The sequence below is a fragment of the Myxocyprinus asiaticus genome, chromosome 31, assembly GCF_019703515.2.
Source record: "Myxocyprinus asiaticus isolate MX2 ecotype Aquarium Trade chromosome 31, UBuf_Myxa_2, whole genome shotgun sequence".
NCBI lineage: Eukaryota > Metazoa > Chordata > Actinopteri > Cypriniformes > Catostomidae > Myxocyprinus > Myxocyprinus asiaticus.
In genome coordinates this window covers 32617253-32634872 of record NC_059374.1, presented here as the reverse complement: position 1 = coordinate 32634872, position 17620 = coordinate 32617253, and the positions used below count along the sequence as shown (strand labels likewise).

Genomic DNA, 17620 nt, shown 5'->3' with positions numbered 1-17620 from the left:
GTGCATTTTTGAGGCAGAACCACAACAATTTACAGCCTTTGTTGATTAGATAATTATTTATATGATCTAAAGCTGTAATTTAAGAAGAATTAAGACACAACTGTGATTGAATAGTTACTTAATCTATATTTATGGGTGCCGGTCAGGGCTGTAACCCCCGTAGACATATCCCAATCTAAGAATAATGGTCAGTCTAAATAGCTTTTCCAATGACTGATTCTTAAACTTTAACATTTGGTCCTCTCCAGTCTTGAATATTCGGTTATATACTTGCTATCTGTTTGACTTGCATCTAAACTTTGTTATAAGCAGATCAGCCAGTTTGTCAATGTACAGTTACCTGTTTTAAAACCTCTATGAGTACTAATGAGAAGATGAAGTCTATCGCTAGATCTCTCCTCTCGAGCAGATAATCTTTCTGTTGCTCATCACTGGGAGGAGAGAGAGAGAGAGAATAAAAAAGAGAGAGAAGAGAGAGAATGCAAACAGATTATGTAGACAATTTGGCCCCCACCCTCTCATATATTCACAGACTAAAATATAATTTATCAGTGATGAACTGGAGTATTGTACTCCAGCTACAGGAAGCAGTAGTCGTAAGTAGTCAGAACCATCTGAGTCGCTCAACACCCAACTGAACCACAATGCTAGGGTCTTGTGCAAGTTTGCCAAGGCATTGCTATGCAGTTGCTAAAGTGTTCTGATTGTTTTTTAGTGCATTGCTATGTGGTTTCAAGGGTGTTCTGGGTGGTTGCTACGACATTGCTAGGTGGTTGCTAGGGTGCACTAGGTGGTTGATAGGTGGTTGCTTTCTGGCTCAATGCTTTTAAAAAAGAGCCCAACACAAGTATCTATGATATTCTGGACCCTGGATTTGGCTCAGGTCCCTCCTTCAATGTAAGTCTATGGGATTTTTTTGCCCGTTTTATCGTCCGTCACCTCTCCTTTACAAGCTGCAGGATATGAGGTATTATTATTTCTGTAGCATAAAGTATACAATAGGGTTAGGTTAGGTTAGGTTAGGTTAGGTTAGGGTTAGGGGTTTGCTCAAATTCCTAACTCTAAGTATGTAGTTATAGAGATGCTTACATTAGAAAGCAATTACCAACACCAATTATGTACAGAATATATCATGCTTAAATGATCAGAATTACCTAAAAAAAGACAAACAGGACTCACTTTTTGGACTTTGTATTGGAACTCGGCCTGTACTCATGGGATTCATCGTCAACACCATTTTGTCTTTTGTACCAGTCAAACAGGGTTCGCAAGATAGATGGCAGGCAATACTCAGCCAGAGAACTCATTGTGCTGATCAGCTGAAAGAGAAAAGAGAGCATGTATTAATAATATTAAAAATACATCCAGTGCACGGTACTGTATGTAGGTTGTGTCTTTCACTGTAAAAATTCAACCACAGGGTTGAAAACAAGGGCAGTTTTGAGATGGCTGATGGAAAAGAGTCTATGTTACAGTATGTTGGGAGCAAGACAGACAAAGATTCAGGACTACCAGAGGTGAGAAAATGCAGAGGAGAATATTATTATTCCATGAGATGTGGGCATGATTTGAGTGTGAATGTGGTTTTAAAAGGATATTTCACCCAAAAATGAACATTTTGTCATTATTTATTCACCCTCATTTTGTTCCAAACCTGTATTACTGTCTTAATAGTTGCTCTTTTCCAGACTATTACAATAAATAAGTTATTCACCAAAAATTTGGCCAACATTTGCAGAAGTACCGTGATTTAATCATCTTTAGAGTCTGATCTTTTCAATGAATCAGATGATCTGGTTTACAAAAACGGTCTGAATGATTCGTTCACGAATCGGACATCGTTACATCTCTCAAGGTATGTGCCAAGGAAAACTAAGGCAGATGTAAAAGAAAATATAGTGCATGAGTCATATGGACCAATTTTATTAAACTTTGAAGGTGCTTTTAAGTCTTTTTTGAAGCTTGAAAGCTCCAGTCCCCATTTATTGTAATTGCATGGAAATATTGACCAGCAGATTCTTAAAGATTTCTTGTGTTTCATGGAATAAATAAAGTCATTCGGAAATGGAACGAGATGAGGGTGGTTCAATGATGCCAACTTTTCATTATGGTGAACTATTACTTTAAATGATATTTAGGAGTGTATGTGTGTTTAATAAGTATCTTTCAAATTTCCAAGATTCAGAGAAAGCGATAAAGAGAAGAGAGAGTTGGGTAATAAGTGCAGGAAGGAAAGGCGGTCCCTGGTTTGGACTCAACACACAGGAAAGGGAGGGGGAAAGGGCGGAGTTCAGGGGCTGAGGGTGAACACAGCGAACCCTTCATTCCCTGAAGAACCCTGGGAGTAGAATCCTCTCTCAGTCAGACTGCTGAAAGCCCAGGGGATCTGGGTACAAACACAGCCCTGTGAGCTCTGAATGAGTCTGCTATTTACCTGCCTCCAACACACACACACATATACATGGACATAGAAACAAACTTACAAACTCAGGGCAGGCAACACACACTCCACCCAAGTAAGCAATAAAAAGGCCTTTTATTCTGAGCTTTAAGAGTATTTACTCAGTGTTAAAAGCTATCTGAAATAAAATTCTTGTTTTATGAAAACAGCACAGGTAGTAGATCTCTGGCGACAGCATTTGCATTTATTCATTTAGCAGGCACTTTATGCAAAGCAACTTACAAATACTATATGGGAAATATAATTGTACGTATACGTTTATAATCTATTTTGTATATAATATACTCTATAAAATTTGTGTAGGGGCAAGTGATGTCCTATACGCTGCACAAAATGTTTGTAGATTTGATGTAGCACATAATGTCTCATCTCCATTGTGGATTTCAAATATCAATACTCTCTAATCGAATCTATCAGAGATGCAAATGGCTCCGTGAAAGCCAGACATGCCAAAAACTACATCAAGCTTTTACTGAGGTCAATTTGCATGCTTTGAAGGCTAGAAAGATCTAGGAAATCTATTTTAATAATTCAAAAGGTAAGATTAATTTTTGGCACAGCCAGACTGCTAAAAAGGCTGCCTCCTGTCTCTCCGCTGGGACATCTGTCCACCGGCTAGACATACACTTGCGGCCAAAAGTTTGGAATAATGTACAGATTTTGTTCTTATGGACAGAAATTGGTACTTTTATTCACCAAAGTGGCATTCAACTAATCACAATGTATAGTCAGGACATTAATAATGTGAAAAATTACTATTACAATTTGAAACATTTTTCAGAACTTTAACTATTTCAAAGTGTTCTCATCAAAAAAATCCTCCACGTGCATCAATGACAGCTTTCTAGCTGTCAGTTTGTCCATATACTCAGGTGACATTTCATCCCACACTTCCTGTAGCACTTGTCATAGATATGGCTGTATTGTCGGGCACTTCTCACACACCATATAGTCTAGCTGATCCCACAAAAGCTCACTGAGATTAAGATCCATAACATTCTTTTCCAATTACCTGTTGTCTAATGTCTGTGTTTCTTTGCCCACTCTAACCATTTCTTTTTGCTTTTCTGTTTCAAAAGTGGCTTTTTCTTTGCAATTCTTCTCATAAGGCCTGCACCTCTGAGTCTTCTCTTTACTGTTGTACAAGAAACTGGTGTTGAGCAGGTAGAATTCAATGAAGCTGTCAGCTGAGGACATGTGAGGCATCTATTTCTCAAACTAGAGACTCTGATGTACTTATCCTCTGGCCTTCCACATCTCTTTCTGTCCTTGTTAGAGCCAGTTGTCCTTTGTCTTTGAAGACTGTAGTGTTCACCTTTGTATGAAATCTTCAGTTTTTTGGCAATTTGATGCATTGTATAGCCTTCATTCCTCAAAACAATAATTGACTGATGAGTTTCTAGAGAAAGCTGTTTCTTTTTTGCCATTTTTTACCTAATATTGACCTTAAGACATGCCAGTCTACTGCATATTGTGGCAACTCAAAAACAAACACAAAGACAATGTTAAGCTTCATTTAACAAACCAAAAAGCTTTCAACCGTGTTTGATATAATGGTAAGTGATTTTCTAGTACCAAATTAGCAATTTAACATGATTACTCATGGATAAGGTGTTTGAGTGATGGCTGCTGGAAATGGGGTCTGTCTAGATTTGATAAAAAATGTCTTTTTTCAAATAGTGATGGTGCTGTTTTTTACATCAGTAATGTCCTGACTATACTTTGTGATCAGTTGAATGCCACTTTGATGAATTAATGTACCAATTTCCTTCCGAAATAGCAAAATCTGTACTTTATTCCAAACTTTTGGCCGCCAGTGTAAGTGTGTGTGTTCCAGGGAGCAGCAAACAAACAGTACTTACTTGGTCAAATTGTGGATCTTCACCTCTCTGAAGAGACTTTATCAGAGGCTTTTCCTGTAAAAACAATGAAAGGTTGTCAAATAATAGCTAGTGAAAAAATGGATGCTTTTAGTTTTGGCTTTAAAACATTTTGGCCAATCCTTAAAGTGGTCATGACATGCATTTTTTGTATTATTTTATTATGTTCCTTGAGGTTCACTTATAATATTAGTAAATTTTTTGCACAAAAAACAAAAAACAAAAAAAAACAGTAATGTATATTTAAAACTAATTTTTAAATTTTTCCACCCTCATTCTGACCCTCTGTCAGAAATGCTCGGTTTTGGTGCTGCTTCTCCTTTAATGCTTGACAGTAAATGCCCACCGTTATGACTGGCTCTCTGCTCTTCACTGACTTGCTCTCTTTACTAAAGCTACTAGATGGGCTAAGGAAGTGATAAGATAAATTAGGTGTTGATGTGTTGTTGTGGAGGTGATCAGATGCAAATGTCTACCATAATGTGACATCAGAATGTTGAGGAAGTAGAGAACGAGTTGTTTTGGCAGCTTGGTTTCAACAATTGCTCTTTTTGCAGTGAGGAGGAAGTTTTGAGTTGAATGTTTTTATAGTACAATGACCTCTAATATGTCATTGTCTTGTGGCTTTGTGTTCATATCTTTTAGCTTTGAGGCCATCTATATGCAAGTACACTTATAAAATGTTCAAAATTAACTTTTGGCGCGTATTTGCATTTAAAATGGGGTGCATCCAAAGTTTTGCCTCTGACTAGAAAAAAGCAAGTAGTAAATCATGGTTCATGGCTGTGATGGAGAATGTTCTGTTTCAACATCATGCATTTTAACAGCTATATACACAAACAGGGCTTCCTGCGGAGTCTTACTATAAAAAAAACTGACCTCAGCAACTATCACAGATTATACCTGCTAATTACAGATCACAGGTTTGATAAAAACTGAACTGACCTATGTTCTGTGCTCCTACACTGACAAGATTTTCAATCAGGCCCCAGAATGCTGTTCTAAAAAGACAGTCCCTTCTAACTGAGTCAGTGTGAAAGAAGGCAATGGGAATGCTGTGTATCATCTAAACAGTGAGTGTGTTTACATTTAAAAAAATAAAAAAATAAATAAAACTACAACATAAGAAACCCATGTTTAAATGAAATCATTGGGTTTTTCTATAATTTTGAAGTCAAAACATAAATAAAAGCACTTGCACACATTGGTTAAACCAGTAAGTGTTTATGACCACACTGTCACAGTCTTGTCTCATTCTCTTCAAGGACTCTTATTTTGAAGTTTTCCCCCAGACTCCATTTCCCAGGATTCACTGCCCTAATCACTCCTATCAGTTCATCATCATCTGCACCTGCCTACTATTCCCTCCTTTGTTTCTCAGTGTATAAATACCCTCTAGTTTTGTTAAGACTCATTCAGTCCTTGAAGTGTTATGTTGTGTTTTTTTTAAGTGTGTCGTTATGAGGTGTTATTTTAAAACTTCGTTTGCTTGTTAAGTGTTTGTTCCAGTGTTTGTTTCACTCCAGCAATTATTATTGTTGAGCCTTTCTTCTGTTTCCACTCCAGCGATTGTTCTACTCCAACATTTATAATTAAAAGAATCTACTCCTGCATCACCTCTCTTCCTCTCCAAGACACCCACATTGCACACACACCTTGTCTGCTTATTAAGCAAAAACCAGTAGATGTAGAATAGTTTTCAAAAATAAAGACTTTTCAGACTTATCAACTGTAATACAGTTAATAAATGATCCAGGTATTTCAATAATAGTAACATTTTGTTATTTGGAGATAGACAAAGGCATCTGGTCTATTAAAGGAATATTCCGGGTTCAAAACAAGTTTAGCTCGACAGCATTTGTGGCATAATATTGATTACCACAAAAATAATTTAGACTTGTACCTCTTTTTTTTCAATTTGGAATGCCCAATTCCCAATGCACTTTAAGTCCTTGTGGTGGCGTAGTGACTTGCCTCAATCCGGGTGGCGGAGAATGAATCTCAGTTGCCTCCGCATCTGAGACTGTCAATCCGTGCATCATCTCACGTGGCTTGTAGAGCGCGTTACCGCGGAGACATAGCGCGTCTGGAGGCTCACGCTATTCTCTGCGGCATCCACGCACAACTCACCACGTGCTTCACAGAGAGCAAGGACCACATTATAGCGACCACGAGGAGGTTAACCCAATGTGACTCTACCCTCCCTAGCAACCGGGCCAATTTGGTTGCTTAGGAAACCTGGCTGGAGTCACTCAGCACACCCTGGATTCGAACTCGCGACTCCAGGGGTAGTAGTCAGCGTCAATACTCGCTACCCAGGCCCCTCCCCTTACCTCCTTTTTTTTTTAAAAAAAAAGCAAAAATCGAAGTTACAGAAATGCACTTACAATGGAAGTGAATGGGGCCAATTTTTGGAGGGTTTAAGACAGAAATGTGAATCTTGTAATTTTATAAAAGCAATTACATGATTTATTTTTCTTAAAAAATTGTGTATTATTTGTGCTGTTAAGTTGTTAAATCATCGTTTTTATGGTCGTTTTAGGGTTTAGGCTTTAGGGTGTTACACTGTCATGGCAATTAAGTTGTATAACCGGATATAACTTTACACAGAAAAGGTTAATAAGCGATTTTATCGCACTAAAATCATGTTAACATGCATATTATTTACGTCTTGTGTTGAGTATTTTTAAAGTTTATGGATTGGCCCCATTCACTTTTATAGTGCCTCACTGTAATCTTTAAAGAAAAGGAGGTCAAAATAAATTTTTGTGGTAATCAACATTATACCACAAATGCTGTCAATTGAGATTAATTTGTATCGAACCCTGAATATTCCTTTAAATAAGGTTAAGTAAATGATGACATAGTTTTCATTTTTGGGTGGACTATCCCTTTAAAACTTCCAGACTGTCTTCTCTGACTTCGGGCTAAGGTTATGGGGCTTTTAGACACTACAGGGCTTCTCAGACATAATACTTTCAGACCATATTAAATTGAATTTGAGCTCATTCAGTCAGCTGAATCACCCCTATCGTTCTTGGTTAATAAATATTTCAGTTGCCCGAGTCATTTGAGGGAGAAACAGATGATGGGGGCAGACAAGGACAATGCATTATCCCTTTTGGAAGTCAGAGGCTTTTATATGAGGCTAATGTAGCCTCTAACCCCCTTATGTTCTTGTAAAATAATAAAATTCAACTAACCATATAATAGTGCCTAGTTAGGATAGCAAAACAAACGACTTTTAAAACAGACCTTTTAAAGTTGTCATCAAAAGTTGTTGTGCATCCAATTCAATGGTATTTTGAAGCAAATTCATCAGCACTTGGATAGCTGAATTAGGCAGATGCCAGTGTGAACATGTGTAACATGCCCTCATCCCTTAAAACCCCAAGAACAAAACTATCCAACATAAAAGAAATTATGACCCAGACTACATTAAACACAGGTTCATTTGCAATGAAGATACACATGGTTTGTGCTGACCACAATGTGGTTTGTACAGAGAATATTGGCTTAATAAATAATATATGATTTATTAATTAATTATTTAATATATTATTAATAATATATAAGTTTCAATGTTTGATTTTAAGGATTTTGTATGATTAACAATTCTGTAATGTGTTGGGTCACCACTTGATGTCCAACACAAAATCTGGGTCCTAAGGCACGATGTGCATTAGAGGTCGACCGATAGTGGATTTTGCAGATACGATACCTGTGGTGGTGGGAAATGCAGATAACCGATAAATCGGCTGATAGATTTACAAATTGATTTATAGAATGTAATCTTAATTCTTAAATCTAAAATTTTTCTTTTTTCTTTATTATGGTGGGCAAAGACAGAGTCCAAAATGAATAAAATCCCAGATGCAGTTTTTTTGTTCAACCAAAATCCCAATAATAACCAGAAAAAATGAAGATTTGGTATATAACACGGGACTTTTTAGTATAAACAAGCTCGAAACACACTGGGGACTCTTATTTTTAAATGACTAAATGGTGAAAAAACTATCGACAACTATCAACAGATTTTTGCTGATAACCGATATTTACAAGAAGCAACTATCAGCACCGATTAAACTGTAAAACTGACATATCGGTCTGCCTCTATTGTGTGTGATTGAGTATCCCGTGCGTTTTAGCGTCACCCTGGAATTGGAGCTCATTTGCTCGGCGTCACCTGTGAACAATCAGCTGGAGGATATTTAAACTCCAGAGGAAGAGGAAGACGGTGTGCTTTAACTCTAAGGCATGTCACTAATCCTCTTCTCTCTCTCCCTCAATTCCAGACTCCAGCAACGAGTGAGCGCCGATCACCGCACGCCTTCCACGGAAGCTTCACTAAACACAGGACTCACGAACACAGACACCCCAGCACGCTCACCCTGCCCCTTGCACCGAAGACACCACTCACAATTAAGTTCCTTTTTTATCTATTGTCACAATAAGACACCCCCTTTGTTGGACTGTGCACTTGAGAATAATTGTCTGTGCCTCGTTCATCCTGCCACAGTGATTGACCCAGAAAATCACTTTCAGTTGTGTCCGAAAACAGCAAAAGGCACATAATATCCCACAACAAAAAAGATGCTACAGCTATGAATGGCTCTAATTACTGTTTAAACATCACACCTCAATCTAGCAAATATGACCTGTTATTCTCTCCACTTGTTTGCGGCTGGACTGAGGGATGTCTTCTTTAGAACAAATGACGGAAAATGAAGGTCAATGCTTGCTCCATACTCTACTATTCTTTATTTAAATATTTATAATTTTACAAACAATAAACTATACAACTGTGGTAGCACAATTGTGAGAAGGTCTTGGTAACATGATCTTGGAACTTCTAGGCAAAAACTAGAGGACAAAAGATGAGATCATCCTGATGGCAGACTGTTTTGAGGGATACAATATCCTGTCCTGGGAGAGATTCTCTCTGATAATTAACACTAGTCTGCCTAGCAGGCATGAAACTAGCGCCTTGCTGTTAAACGTGCATGCAGGTAAATTGGTCTGTTGTCTGGGAAATGCTACCAGAGAGAGTAAGTGTTCATGATCCTTCGAGATAAACAATCTGCTTTGAAAAAGATTAAACTAGTTCAACACGTACTGAAATTAACCATGAAACCTGAGGAAAATGCAAGAATTGCCTGCAAACATCTAATCTGTATTTGCTGTGTCTGGCAGATGTACATGTCATTTTTATTGACAAGAACTGAGACATAAAGTCAAATTCAGGTAAATAACGGCTGAACTCCATAGACAATTGGGCAGCAGGGACAGGACAAGGTACCAAGCTCAGTTAATTTGGATTACATATTTGTAAAGCAAGTTTCATGATTGTAATCAAGTAACCAAGGCAACAAGTGTAAACTGGCCAGTTTTACGAGCTTCCCTCAGACCAAATGGTCAACAGTCTCCACAACATTTATTTACCTTAGAATTGTCAGAAAACCAAAACAGGTCAAAACAACCCTTACTGCCCAACAATCACATTAGAAGAACATCACTGTCAATAGTTCTGTGTCTTATAACATAAAGTGTCACTCACCAGAGGCTCGGCCATGATGATGCGGATTTTGCGCTCTGAGATGGTGGTAAAGTTTGCAAAGAGGCTCTTGAGCACATACTCGCCTGGCCGGCTCTCTGGGTCCACACTGATGGGCATCATGGTGGGTGGCCCCTTCTCACCCTGCGAGCAGCACACTGGGGGGACAGGAGGCTTGTTGTACCCAGGTGAGGCTTTGGACAAAAGAATAAACATGAATGAGGTTATTAGTCTGAAAAGACAAAATAAATGGATGGGGTTTGTAGACAGTTTCCTAATGCAAACGGTTCCATCCACTTTAGAATTTTCAAAAACATTCCCGTTGTATGGCTTGACAGTGATTGCACACAAATCACTTGGGCCATAACTAAAACATGTGTACACAAAATAACACCCAGTTCTCCTCAACACAAACCAAAACACATATTAGAAACAGCAGGCACAACTTTTACCTCTTATTAAAGAGGTAGTTCACCCAAAAATGAAAATACTGTCATTTACTCTCCCTCATATTGTTCCAAATCTGTAAGACATTCTTTCTTCCATGTAACACAAAAGGAGTTACGGACTTACAGCCTCACTTACATTTTCTTTTTCTCGATATAATGAAATATGCCTTGAATATGCCTAACATCTCATTTTGTGATCCACGGAAGAAAGAAAGTCATGAAAGGTGAACAACAATTAAAGAGGCTCTACAACATGTACAGGAGTTACTGTACTGTACTGTAAGTATCACTACGCGACCACAAGGACTTAAAAGCGCATTGGGAATTGGGCATTCCAAATTGGGAGAAAAAGGGGGAAAAAATCACCCAAAAAAACAAAACAAAAAACCAGCTTTCATTCCACATGGCTTACAGTGGGATTTCTTTTGCTTTGAATAGAACGAAAAGACAGTCCATACATAATCCCCTTTCACCCCCAAATATATTGAAAAGACAGTCCATATTATATCATCCCCTCTCACTCCCATATACAGTAAATAAATAACTATATTTGTGTAGTTATCATCTCCCTTTTGCAATAGAAAAACAAAACTTCTAGAAAAATATTTATCTTCATAAAATATCTGTAAAACAGGAATCTTTTTTGCTATAAATTTCATCTAAATGGTAACAAAAGCACATTGCCAAGTTTTGTCAGCAGAAATATTCAGTGTACTCCCTGCTTGTTTCAACATCCTTCTAATTATTTTGTTTTAACATTGTACAGATTGACAGATTCTCACTCACTTCCAGGGCCATAGCAAGGTATTCTGAGCCCCCTGACTGTATATTGGTCAGGGCCCCTTTCCTATTAAAAAAATAAAGTTTAGAATTTGTTGTGGGGCCCCCCTGGACTTGTGGGCCCCTAGAATCGTTACCACCTTTCACCCCACTAGCTATGGCCCTGCTCACTTCTCTCTCTCTCCCTCCGTTTTGTAGCACATGCCCAGCCCCTTGATGAAGTTGACCATACTGGTCTTGTTCCAGAACATGACTGTGATGTCCATAGTGGGGGGAGTGGAATATGGGATCCAGTTTTCCAAATGTCATCTCACACGTCCTTATCAATCATTCCAGTGATGGCAAGACCTTATCCCATCCGCCGCCTCGCCCCATGCTTGAGCAGTCCCTGCACTGGTCAGTAGAAAGTCTGAAAATTAGGTGATAACAAATCCGCAAGTGTTTGTTTAGATTGCTCGCCTCTACCGAAGTGCAGTTTGAGTGGCCACTGCTTTGAGACTGAAGGTCAGGCTGGAATTTTTAGCTGGGGCCTTGTCAAGTGTGCAAGACTGACATGGCTACAGTGGCATAGTTGAAGGGCTATATTTATCACTGAGTACACACGATACATGCCGATCACTCTTTCACCACTAACCAACAGTATAAACATCATTCGATTGGGCAAAAATTCACTCACTAACTTACTTTCACTCCCTTGTTTGCACACATATATATATACACACACACACAGACACAAACTTGTTTTTATATCATTGTGGGTACTCTCCATAGACTTCAATGCATGGATTTTATACAGCTCTAACGATAATTTCTATCCCCTAACCCTAAACCTAACCCTCACAGAATGTTTTTTGCATTTTTAGATTTTCAAAAAAACATAGTTTAGTATGTTTAATAAGCCATTTCCCTCATGGGGACCACTTGCTGGTTCCCACAAGGTAGGTGATCTCAGGTTTTACTATCCTTGTGGGGACACACACACACACACATGCCCTAAAGTAAGACAAAAGTATCTAGATTCTGAAATCCACAGACCAACTTCATTTCACAATCTCCATGGGAAAACAGCCATAGGCAGTGCATGGGATGCAAACTAGGCATGCAAAACTATTTTGTAAAGAAAATGCATAAACAACTAAGAACTAAAAGTTGTGTTCGTTAAAACAAATCGAACACAACTAAAATGATATGCATCAGTCTGCCCAAGGGCTGAACTATTTGGACAAAAAAATCAATTTGCGTTTATTTTGAAAAAAAAAAATTGCGACTGCAATTTGAACTGCGATATGATATACATAAAAAAAAAATAAATAAAAAAAACGTGTGATTCCTTTTTAACCAAAAATGTGCAATTAAAGTAAATCTGCTGCACTTTAAATAATGCACTCAGTGCACGTTAGCACACCTAACTGATCTCAGAGCATATCTGTCACTCAGGGCACCTTTCACAAAGTAATCGTGTAAACTTCTTGCAACACAAAACAATCGTGTTCACATAAACAATAATGAGCGTGATTCAGACGTTGTCTTTTTGCTCTAAAATAATATTTTTACTTAACTGATGTTTAGGTTTGGGGTTTAGGTTAGGGCACAGGGTTAATAAAATATGCATTCCTGTTGACTGTGTAACATCATTTACAACTAAAAACAACTCGCTTTTGGTGCCACTCTGTAGAAATTTCACCCAGAAACTGGACTGCACACATTCCCAACGTTCAACAACACTTCCAACTTTGGCCACTGGGGGCAGTGCTTAGAATTTCTGTAAGTCTTCTGTCGCCGAATTCAAAGTGAAATCAGTCTCTAACGATTTATCAGTGCACGTTTCTCCAGGAAAAAAATTAAAATTAACGTTCTGGAAACTAAAAACTCTCTAACTCTTGAAATGACTTTTTAGCATGAAGTCCTCTTATTTTTCGACCCCTCACCTCTAACCACCTTTCATAAAGAGACCACTATTCACTATACAATAAATTCCTGATGGTTTAAAACTATGTCCACATTAATCCAGATAAATGTGAAAATGGCGTTTTAATGTTTGAAATGCTCTGTCCACACTACCTTTTTCAAACGTTTTACAAAAGTTGCTCATCCACACTGAAATGTCTGAAAACGCTTAAATCCCCTAACTGCGAAAACAACGTAAGAACCATGGCCTTGTGTCAGTTCCATGTACGGTATGAAACGCAATTGTCCTTATGTTCCTTCATGCATTATGTTAATCAAGTCCTGTCCAATGTTTTTTTTTTCTCTCCCCTTTTCTCCCCAATTTGGAATGCCCAATTCCCAATGTGCTCTAAGTCCTCATGGTGGCATAATGACTCGCATCAATCCAGGTGGCGGCAGTTGCCTCTGTGTCTGAGTCCGTCAATCCGCACATCTTATCATGTGGCTTGTTGAGCGCGTTACGCGGAGATGTAACGCATGTAAAGCCCAGGCTATTCTCCGCGGCATCCATGCACATCTCACCACGTGCCCCACTGAAAGCGAGAACCACACATTACAGCGACCACAAGGAGGTTACCCCATGTGACTCTACCCTCCCTAGCAACCGGGCCAATTTGGTTGCTTAGGAGACCTGGCTGGAGTCACTCACCACGCAATGGATTCGAACTCGCGACTCCAGGGGTGGTAGTCAGCATCAATACTCGCTGAGCTACCCTGGACCCCCCAATGTTTTTATTTTTAATATCCTGTTTCATTCATAAATACATCCCATTACGAATGTAAAACTTTAACAAACACAGCTTCATGTTTACTTCATGTTCGTATGCGACACACTATGAACCACCACCATTGTTGCCTTAATTTGTACTTACGATTGTGGCAGGCGGACAAGAAAACAGACAAAAAAAATCACATAGACCCACATTGAAGGAGGGACCCAAGCCATATCTAGGGACTTTTGGGGCAGTAAGCAACCACCTATCAACCAGGGTCAAAAATATATGGGGGGTAGAGGCAAAAATACTACTGAAAGTGATATAATATCCCCTGAAATGTACAATGTAGGGGCAAAATTTATTTTTAATGAATTCCCTATTTTTTCTCTTTGTAATATCTGACATATTTCCTATTATTTTATTCTAAGCCTAATACATATTATCACAAAATAAGAGTTGATGCTGATTTAAATTTATCCAAATTACCCAAGCAACCACCTTTCAATACCCTAGCAATCAATCAGAATTTCCTAGGAACCACATAGCAACACCCTAACACCATGGCATCGAGTTTTGCACGGGAAAACACCACTCACATTTGCTTCAGTGATTCTACTTTCTGACTGTAGTGGTAAACAGGTCAGTTTGAGCTTCAGTGCCAGTCTTGGTGATTACGGCAGCCTGATTCTCTACATGTGACTCTGCAAACAAGAGATCAGCTCAGACAGAGCATTACATCAGCGCTCAGCAGAGGAGCCTCTGAGCAGCTTCCAACAGAGACAATACAAGACAAACTATAATGCCTCTCTATTACACACATGGGACACACATACTGTATAAACACAAATGCAGACACAAAACAACACAAGGATGAGTAAATGATAACAGATTTTTCATTTTTGGGTGATCTCTTTAAGTGTCCAAGTACTTTTTAGGGCCAGTGTATTACAACTCTCCTTTTTCTCTGTTGTGTCCTCCCAACATTTCTCTTCTTCAGGGAGTGGACAGGGAGCATGGAAAAAATATACTTCTAACAAAATCCCCCTCTGATGTAAATAAAGCAGGCTTTTTAAATCCACAGCCTCCAACTGTGTACAAAAGGCCCCCCGGGGACAACTGCTATAACTGTAAATAAATGGGGACCTATCAAGCCCCATCCATTTTCAGATAGTTATCAGGCTTTTAGCATACAAAGCCCACTCATATCCCGCTGCTCACTTTCACCAAGAGTCAAAAATCTTAGTCTACAGCCAGTGAAACTTAAGAACATCGGTTTGATGCACAAACAATCGCAAGCTCTGTCAAATTCATCCTAAAGTCCTTCATGGAATAAAAAGCAAAACAAAAATGACATCCAGAGGTCATATATTGTATCTGCGCTCACAAACATCCACACCTATGGTATACTATAACTCTGAATGACATAATGAGGTTATGTTACTACCAGAATACACTGAACCATCTGTAGAGAGCTGGCTATCCAGTCACTTAGAGAAAGAACAGGAAGACATAAAAAATTGAAAGCTGAGATATGTATGAAAAAGGATATTTCAGAGGTGCTGAATATGGTAGCTCAAAAACAAGGACATTTTTTTCTGGATTTAGTCATTAGGCCTAAGGACACTCAGAGCTCTAAACCTCTGAGCCACTGCTAAAAATATATTTGGTACACTGTGCAAAGCACATTTGATTGAGTGACAAGATTGTTTTGGCCATTTATTATAAGAGAAAAGGTGAGAGAGAGTGAAAGATTATGATTTGGTCTAAGAACTGGGAATTAAACAGGCTGTGAAGTATAAAAAAAAATATTTTGAATGTCATATCATTCTAATTACTTGAAATAAGAAGATATTTGGTAATTCGTAGAAAAACAGAATTTGCTCACAGACAAGGCAACATATGGAAATACTGTATGACTCTTCAGAATTACATAATAGCATACTGCTCTCCCTATTTCTCCAGTACACACCAATCAGCCACAACATTAAAACCACCTGCCTAATATCGTGTAGATCCCCTCGTGCCGCCAAAACAGCGCTGACCCGTCAAGACACGGACTCCACTAGAGCTCTGAAGGTGTCCTGTGGTATCTGGCACCAAAACGTTAGCAGCAGATCCTTCAAGTCCTTAAGTTGTGAGGTGGGGCCTTCATGGATTGGACTTGTTGGTCCAGCAAATCCCATAGATGCTCAATCGGATTGAGATCTGGGGAATTTGGAGGCCAAGTCAACACCTTGAACTCTTTGTCATGTTCCTCAAACCATTCCTGAACAATTTTTGCAGTGTGGCAGGGTGCATTATTCTGCTGAAAGAGACTACTGCCATCAGGGAATACCGTTGCCATGAAGGGGTGTACGTGGTCTGCAATAATCTTTAGTTAGGTGGTACGTGTCAAAGTAACATCCACACGAATGCCAGGACCCAAGATTTCCCAGCAGAACATTGCCCAGAGCATCACACTGCCTAGAGCATCACACTGCCTCCGCCGGCCTGCCTTCTTCCCATAGTGCATCCTGCTGCCATCTCTTCCCCAGGTAAACGATGGAAACGCACCCAGCAGTCCACATTATCTAAAAGAAAACGTGATTTATCAGACCAGGCCACCTTCTTCCATTGCTCCATAGCCCAGTTCTGATGCTCACATGCCCACTGTAGGCGCTTTCAGTGATGGACAGGGGTCAGCATGGGCACTCTGACCGGTCTGCGGCTACGCAGCGCCATACGCAGCATGCTGCGCTGTATGTTCTGACACCTTTCTATCATGGCCAGATTAAGTTTTTCAGCTATTTGTGCTACAATCGCTCTTTTGTGGGATCAGACCAGACAGGCTAGCCTTCCTTGGACCACTTGTGGTAGGTACTAACCCAACAAGACCTGCCGTTTTGGACATGCTCTGACCCAGCTGTCTAGCCATCACAATTTGGTCCTTGTCGAAGTCTCTCAGATCCTTATGCTTGTCCACTTTTCCTGCTTCCAACACATGAAATTCAAGAAGTTCACTTGCTGCCTAATATATACCACCCCTTGTCAGGTGCCACTGTAATGATATAATCAATGTTATTCACTTCATCTGTCAGTGGTTTTAATGTTGTGGCTAATCAGTGTATAGTATGTTTACTGTGCACAGTATGCACATTTTCTGTATTTATATATGGACTTGTATTTATATAAAGACTCAGATTACCTTCCTTCTACTATCTTTTTTTATTTTATTATTGAACAAAACACACAAATTAACAAGACATAGCAGCTTTGTTAAAAAAAAAAAAAAATATATATATATATATATATAGATAGATAGATAGATAGATATAGATATATAGATGTATAGATATAGTAGTGTATACAGATACAGTGATAAGTTTAAGCAATAGGTTAATTTAGTGTGATATAATAGTAATCATTATTATTAGTTAAATTTTTCTGGTGATGATGTGGAGAGAGAAAAAAGATATAGATATAAACTCAATGAGTGATAGATATCAAGACAATTTGAAACAATCATAGTAGTAATAATAATAATAGTTGTAGTAGTAGTAGTAGTAATAACAATAATAATAATAATAATAATATCAATAATCAATCCTCTTACCTATACTACTATTTGCCAAAATTTGCATTATAAATTAAAAGTATAAACGTCTCTTTTTTGGCAGCCAAGACGCAAGAGTAAAGACATTTATTCCATTCTAAATACAACCTATGTTGTTAATTTGTTTTCAACTGAGTAATTTAACATTTTAACATTTATTTAAAGCCCAAAAAGTACATTTTATGCAATTTAATGTAAATATATATATATATATATATATATATATATATATATATATATA

At 38.5% G+C, this 17620-nt stretch overlaps 1 protein-coding gene across 1 annotated transcript in view; it reads right to left on the bottom strand.

The window, feature by feature from the left end:
- Nucleotides 1-17620, bottom strand: part of LOC127422036 (protein furry homolog) — a 96633-nt gene that overhangs the window by 73757 nt on the left and 5256 nt on the right. The window contains exons 2-5 of the mRNA XM_051665366.1: nt 9899-10089; nt 4324-4377; nt 1180-1319; nt 341-431 (exon numbers count right to left, since the gene is read on the bottom strand). Of these exons, the coding sequence (XP_051521326.1) occupies nt 341-431; nt 1180-1319; nt 4324-4377; nt 9899-10089 (476 nt within the window). The remainder of the gene's footprint in view (nt 1-340; nt 432-1179; nt 1320-4323; nt 4378-9898; nt 10090-17620) is intronic.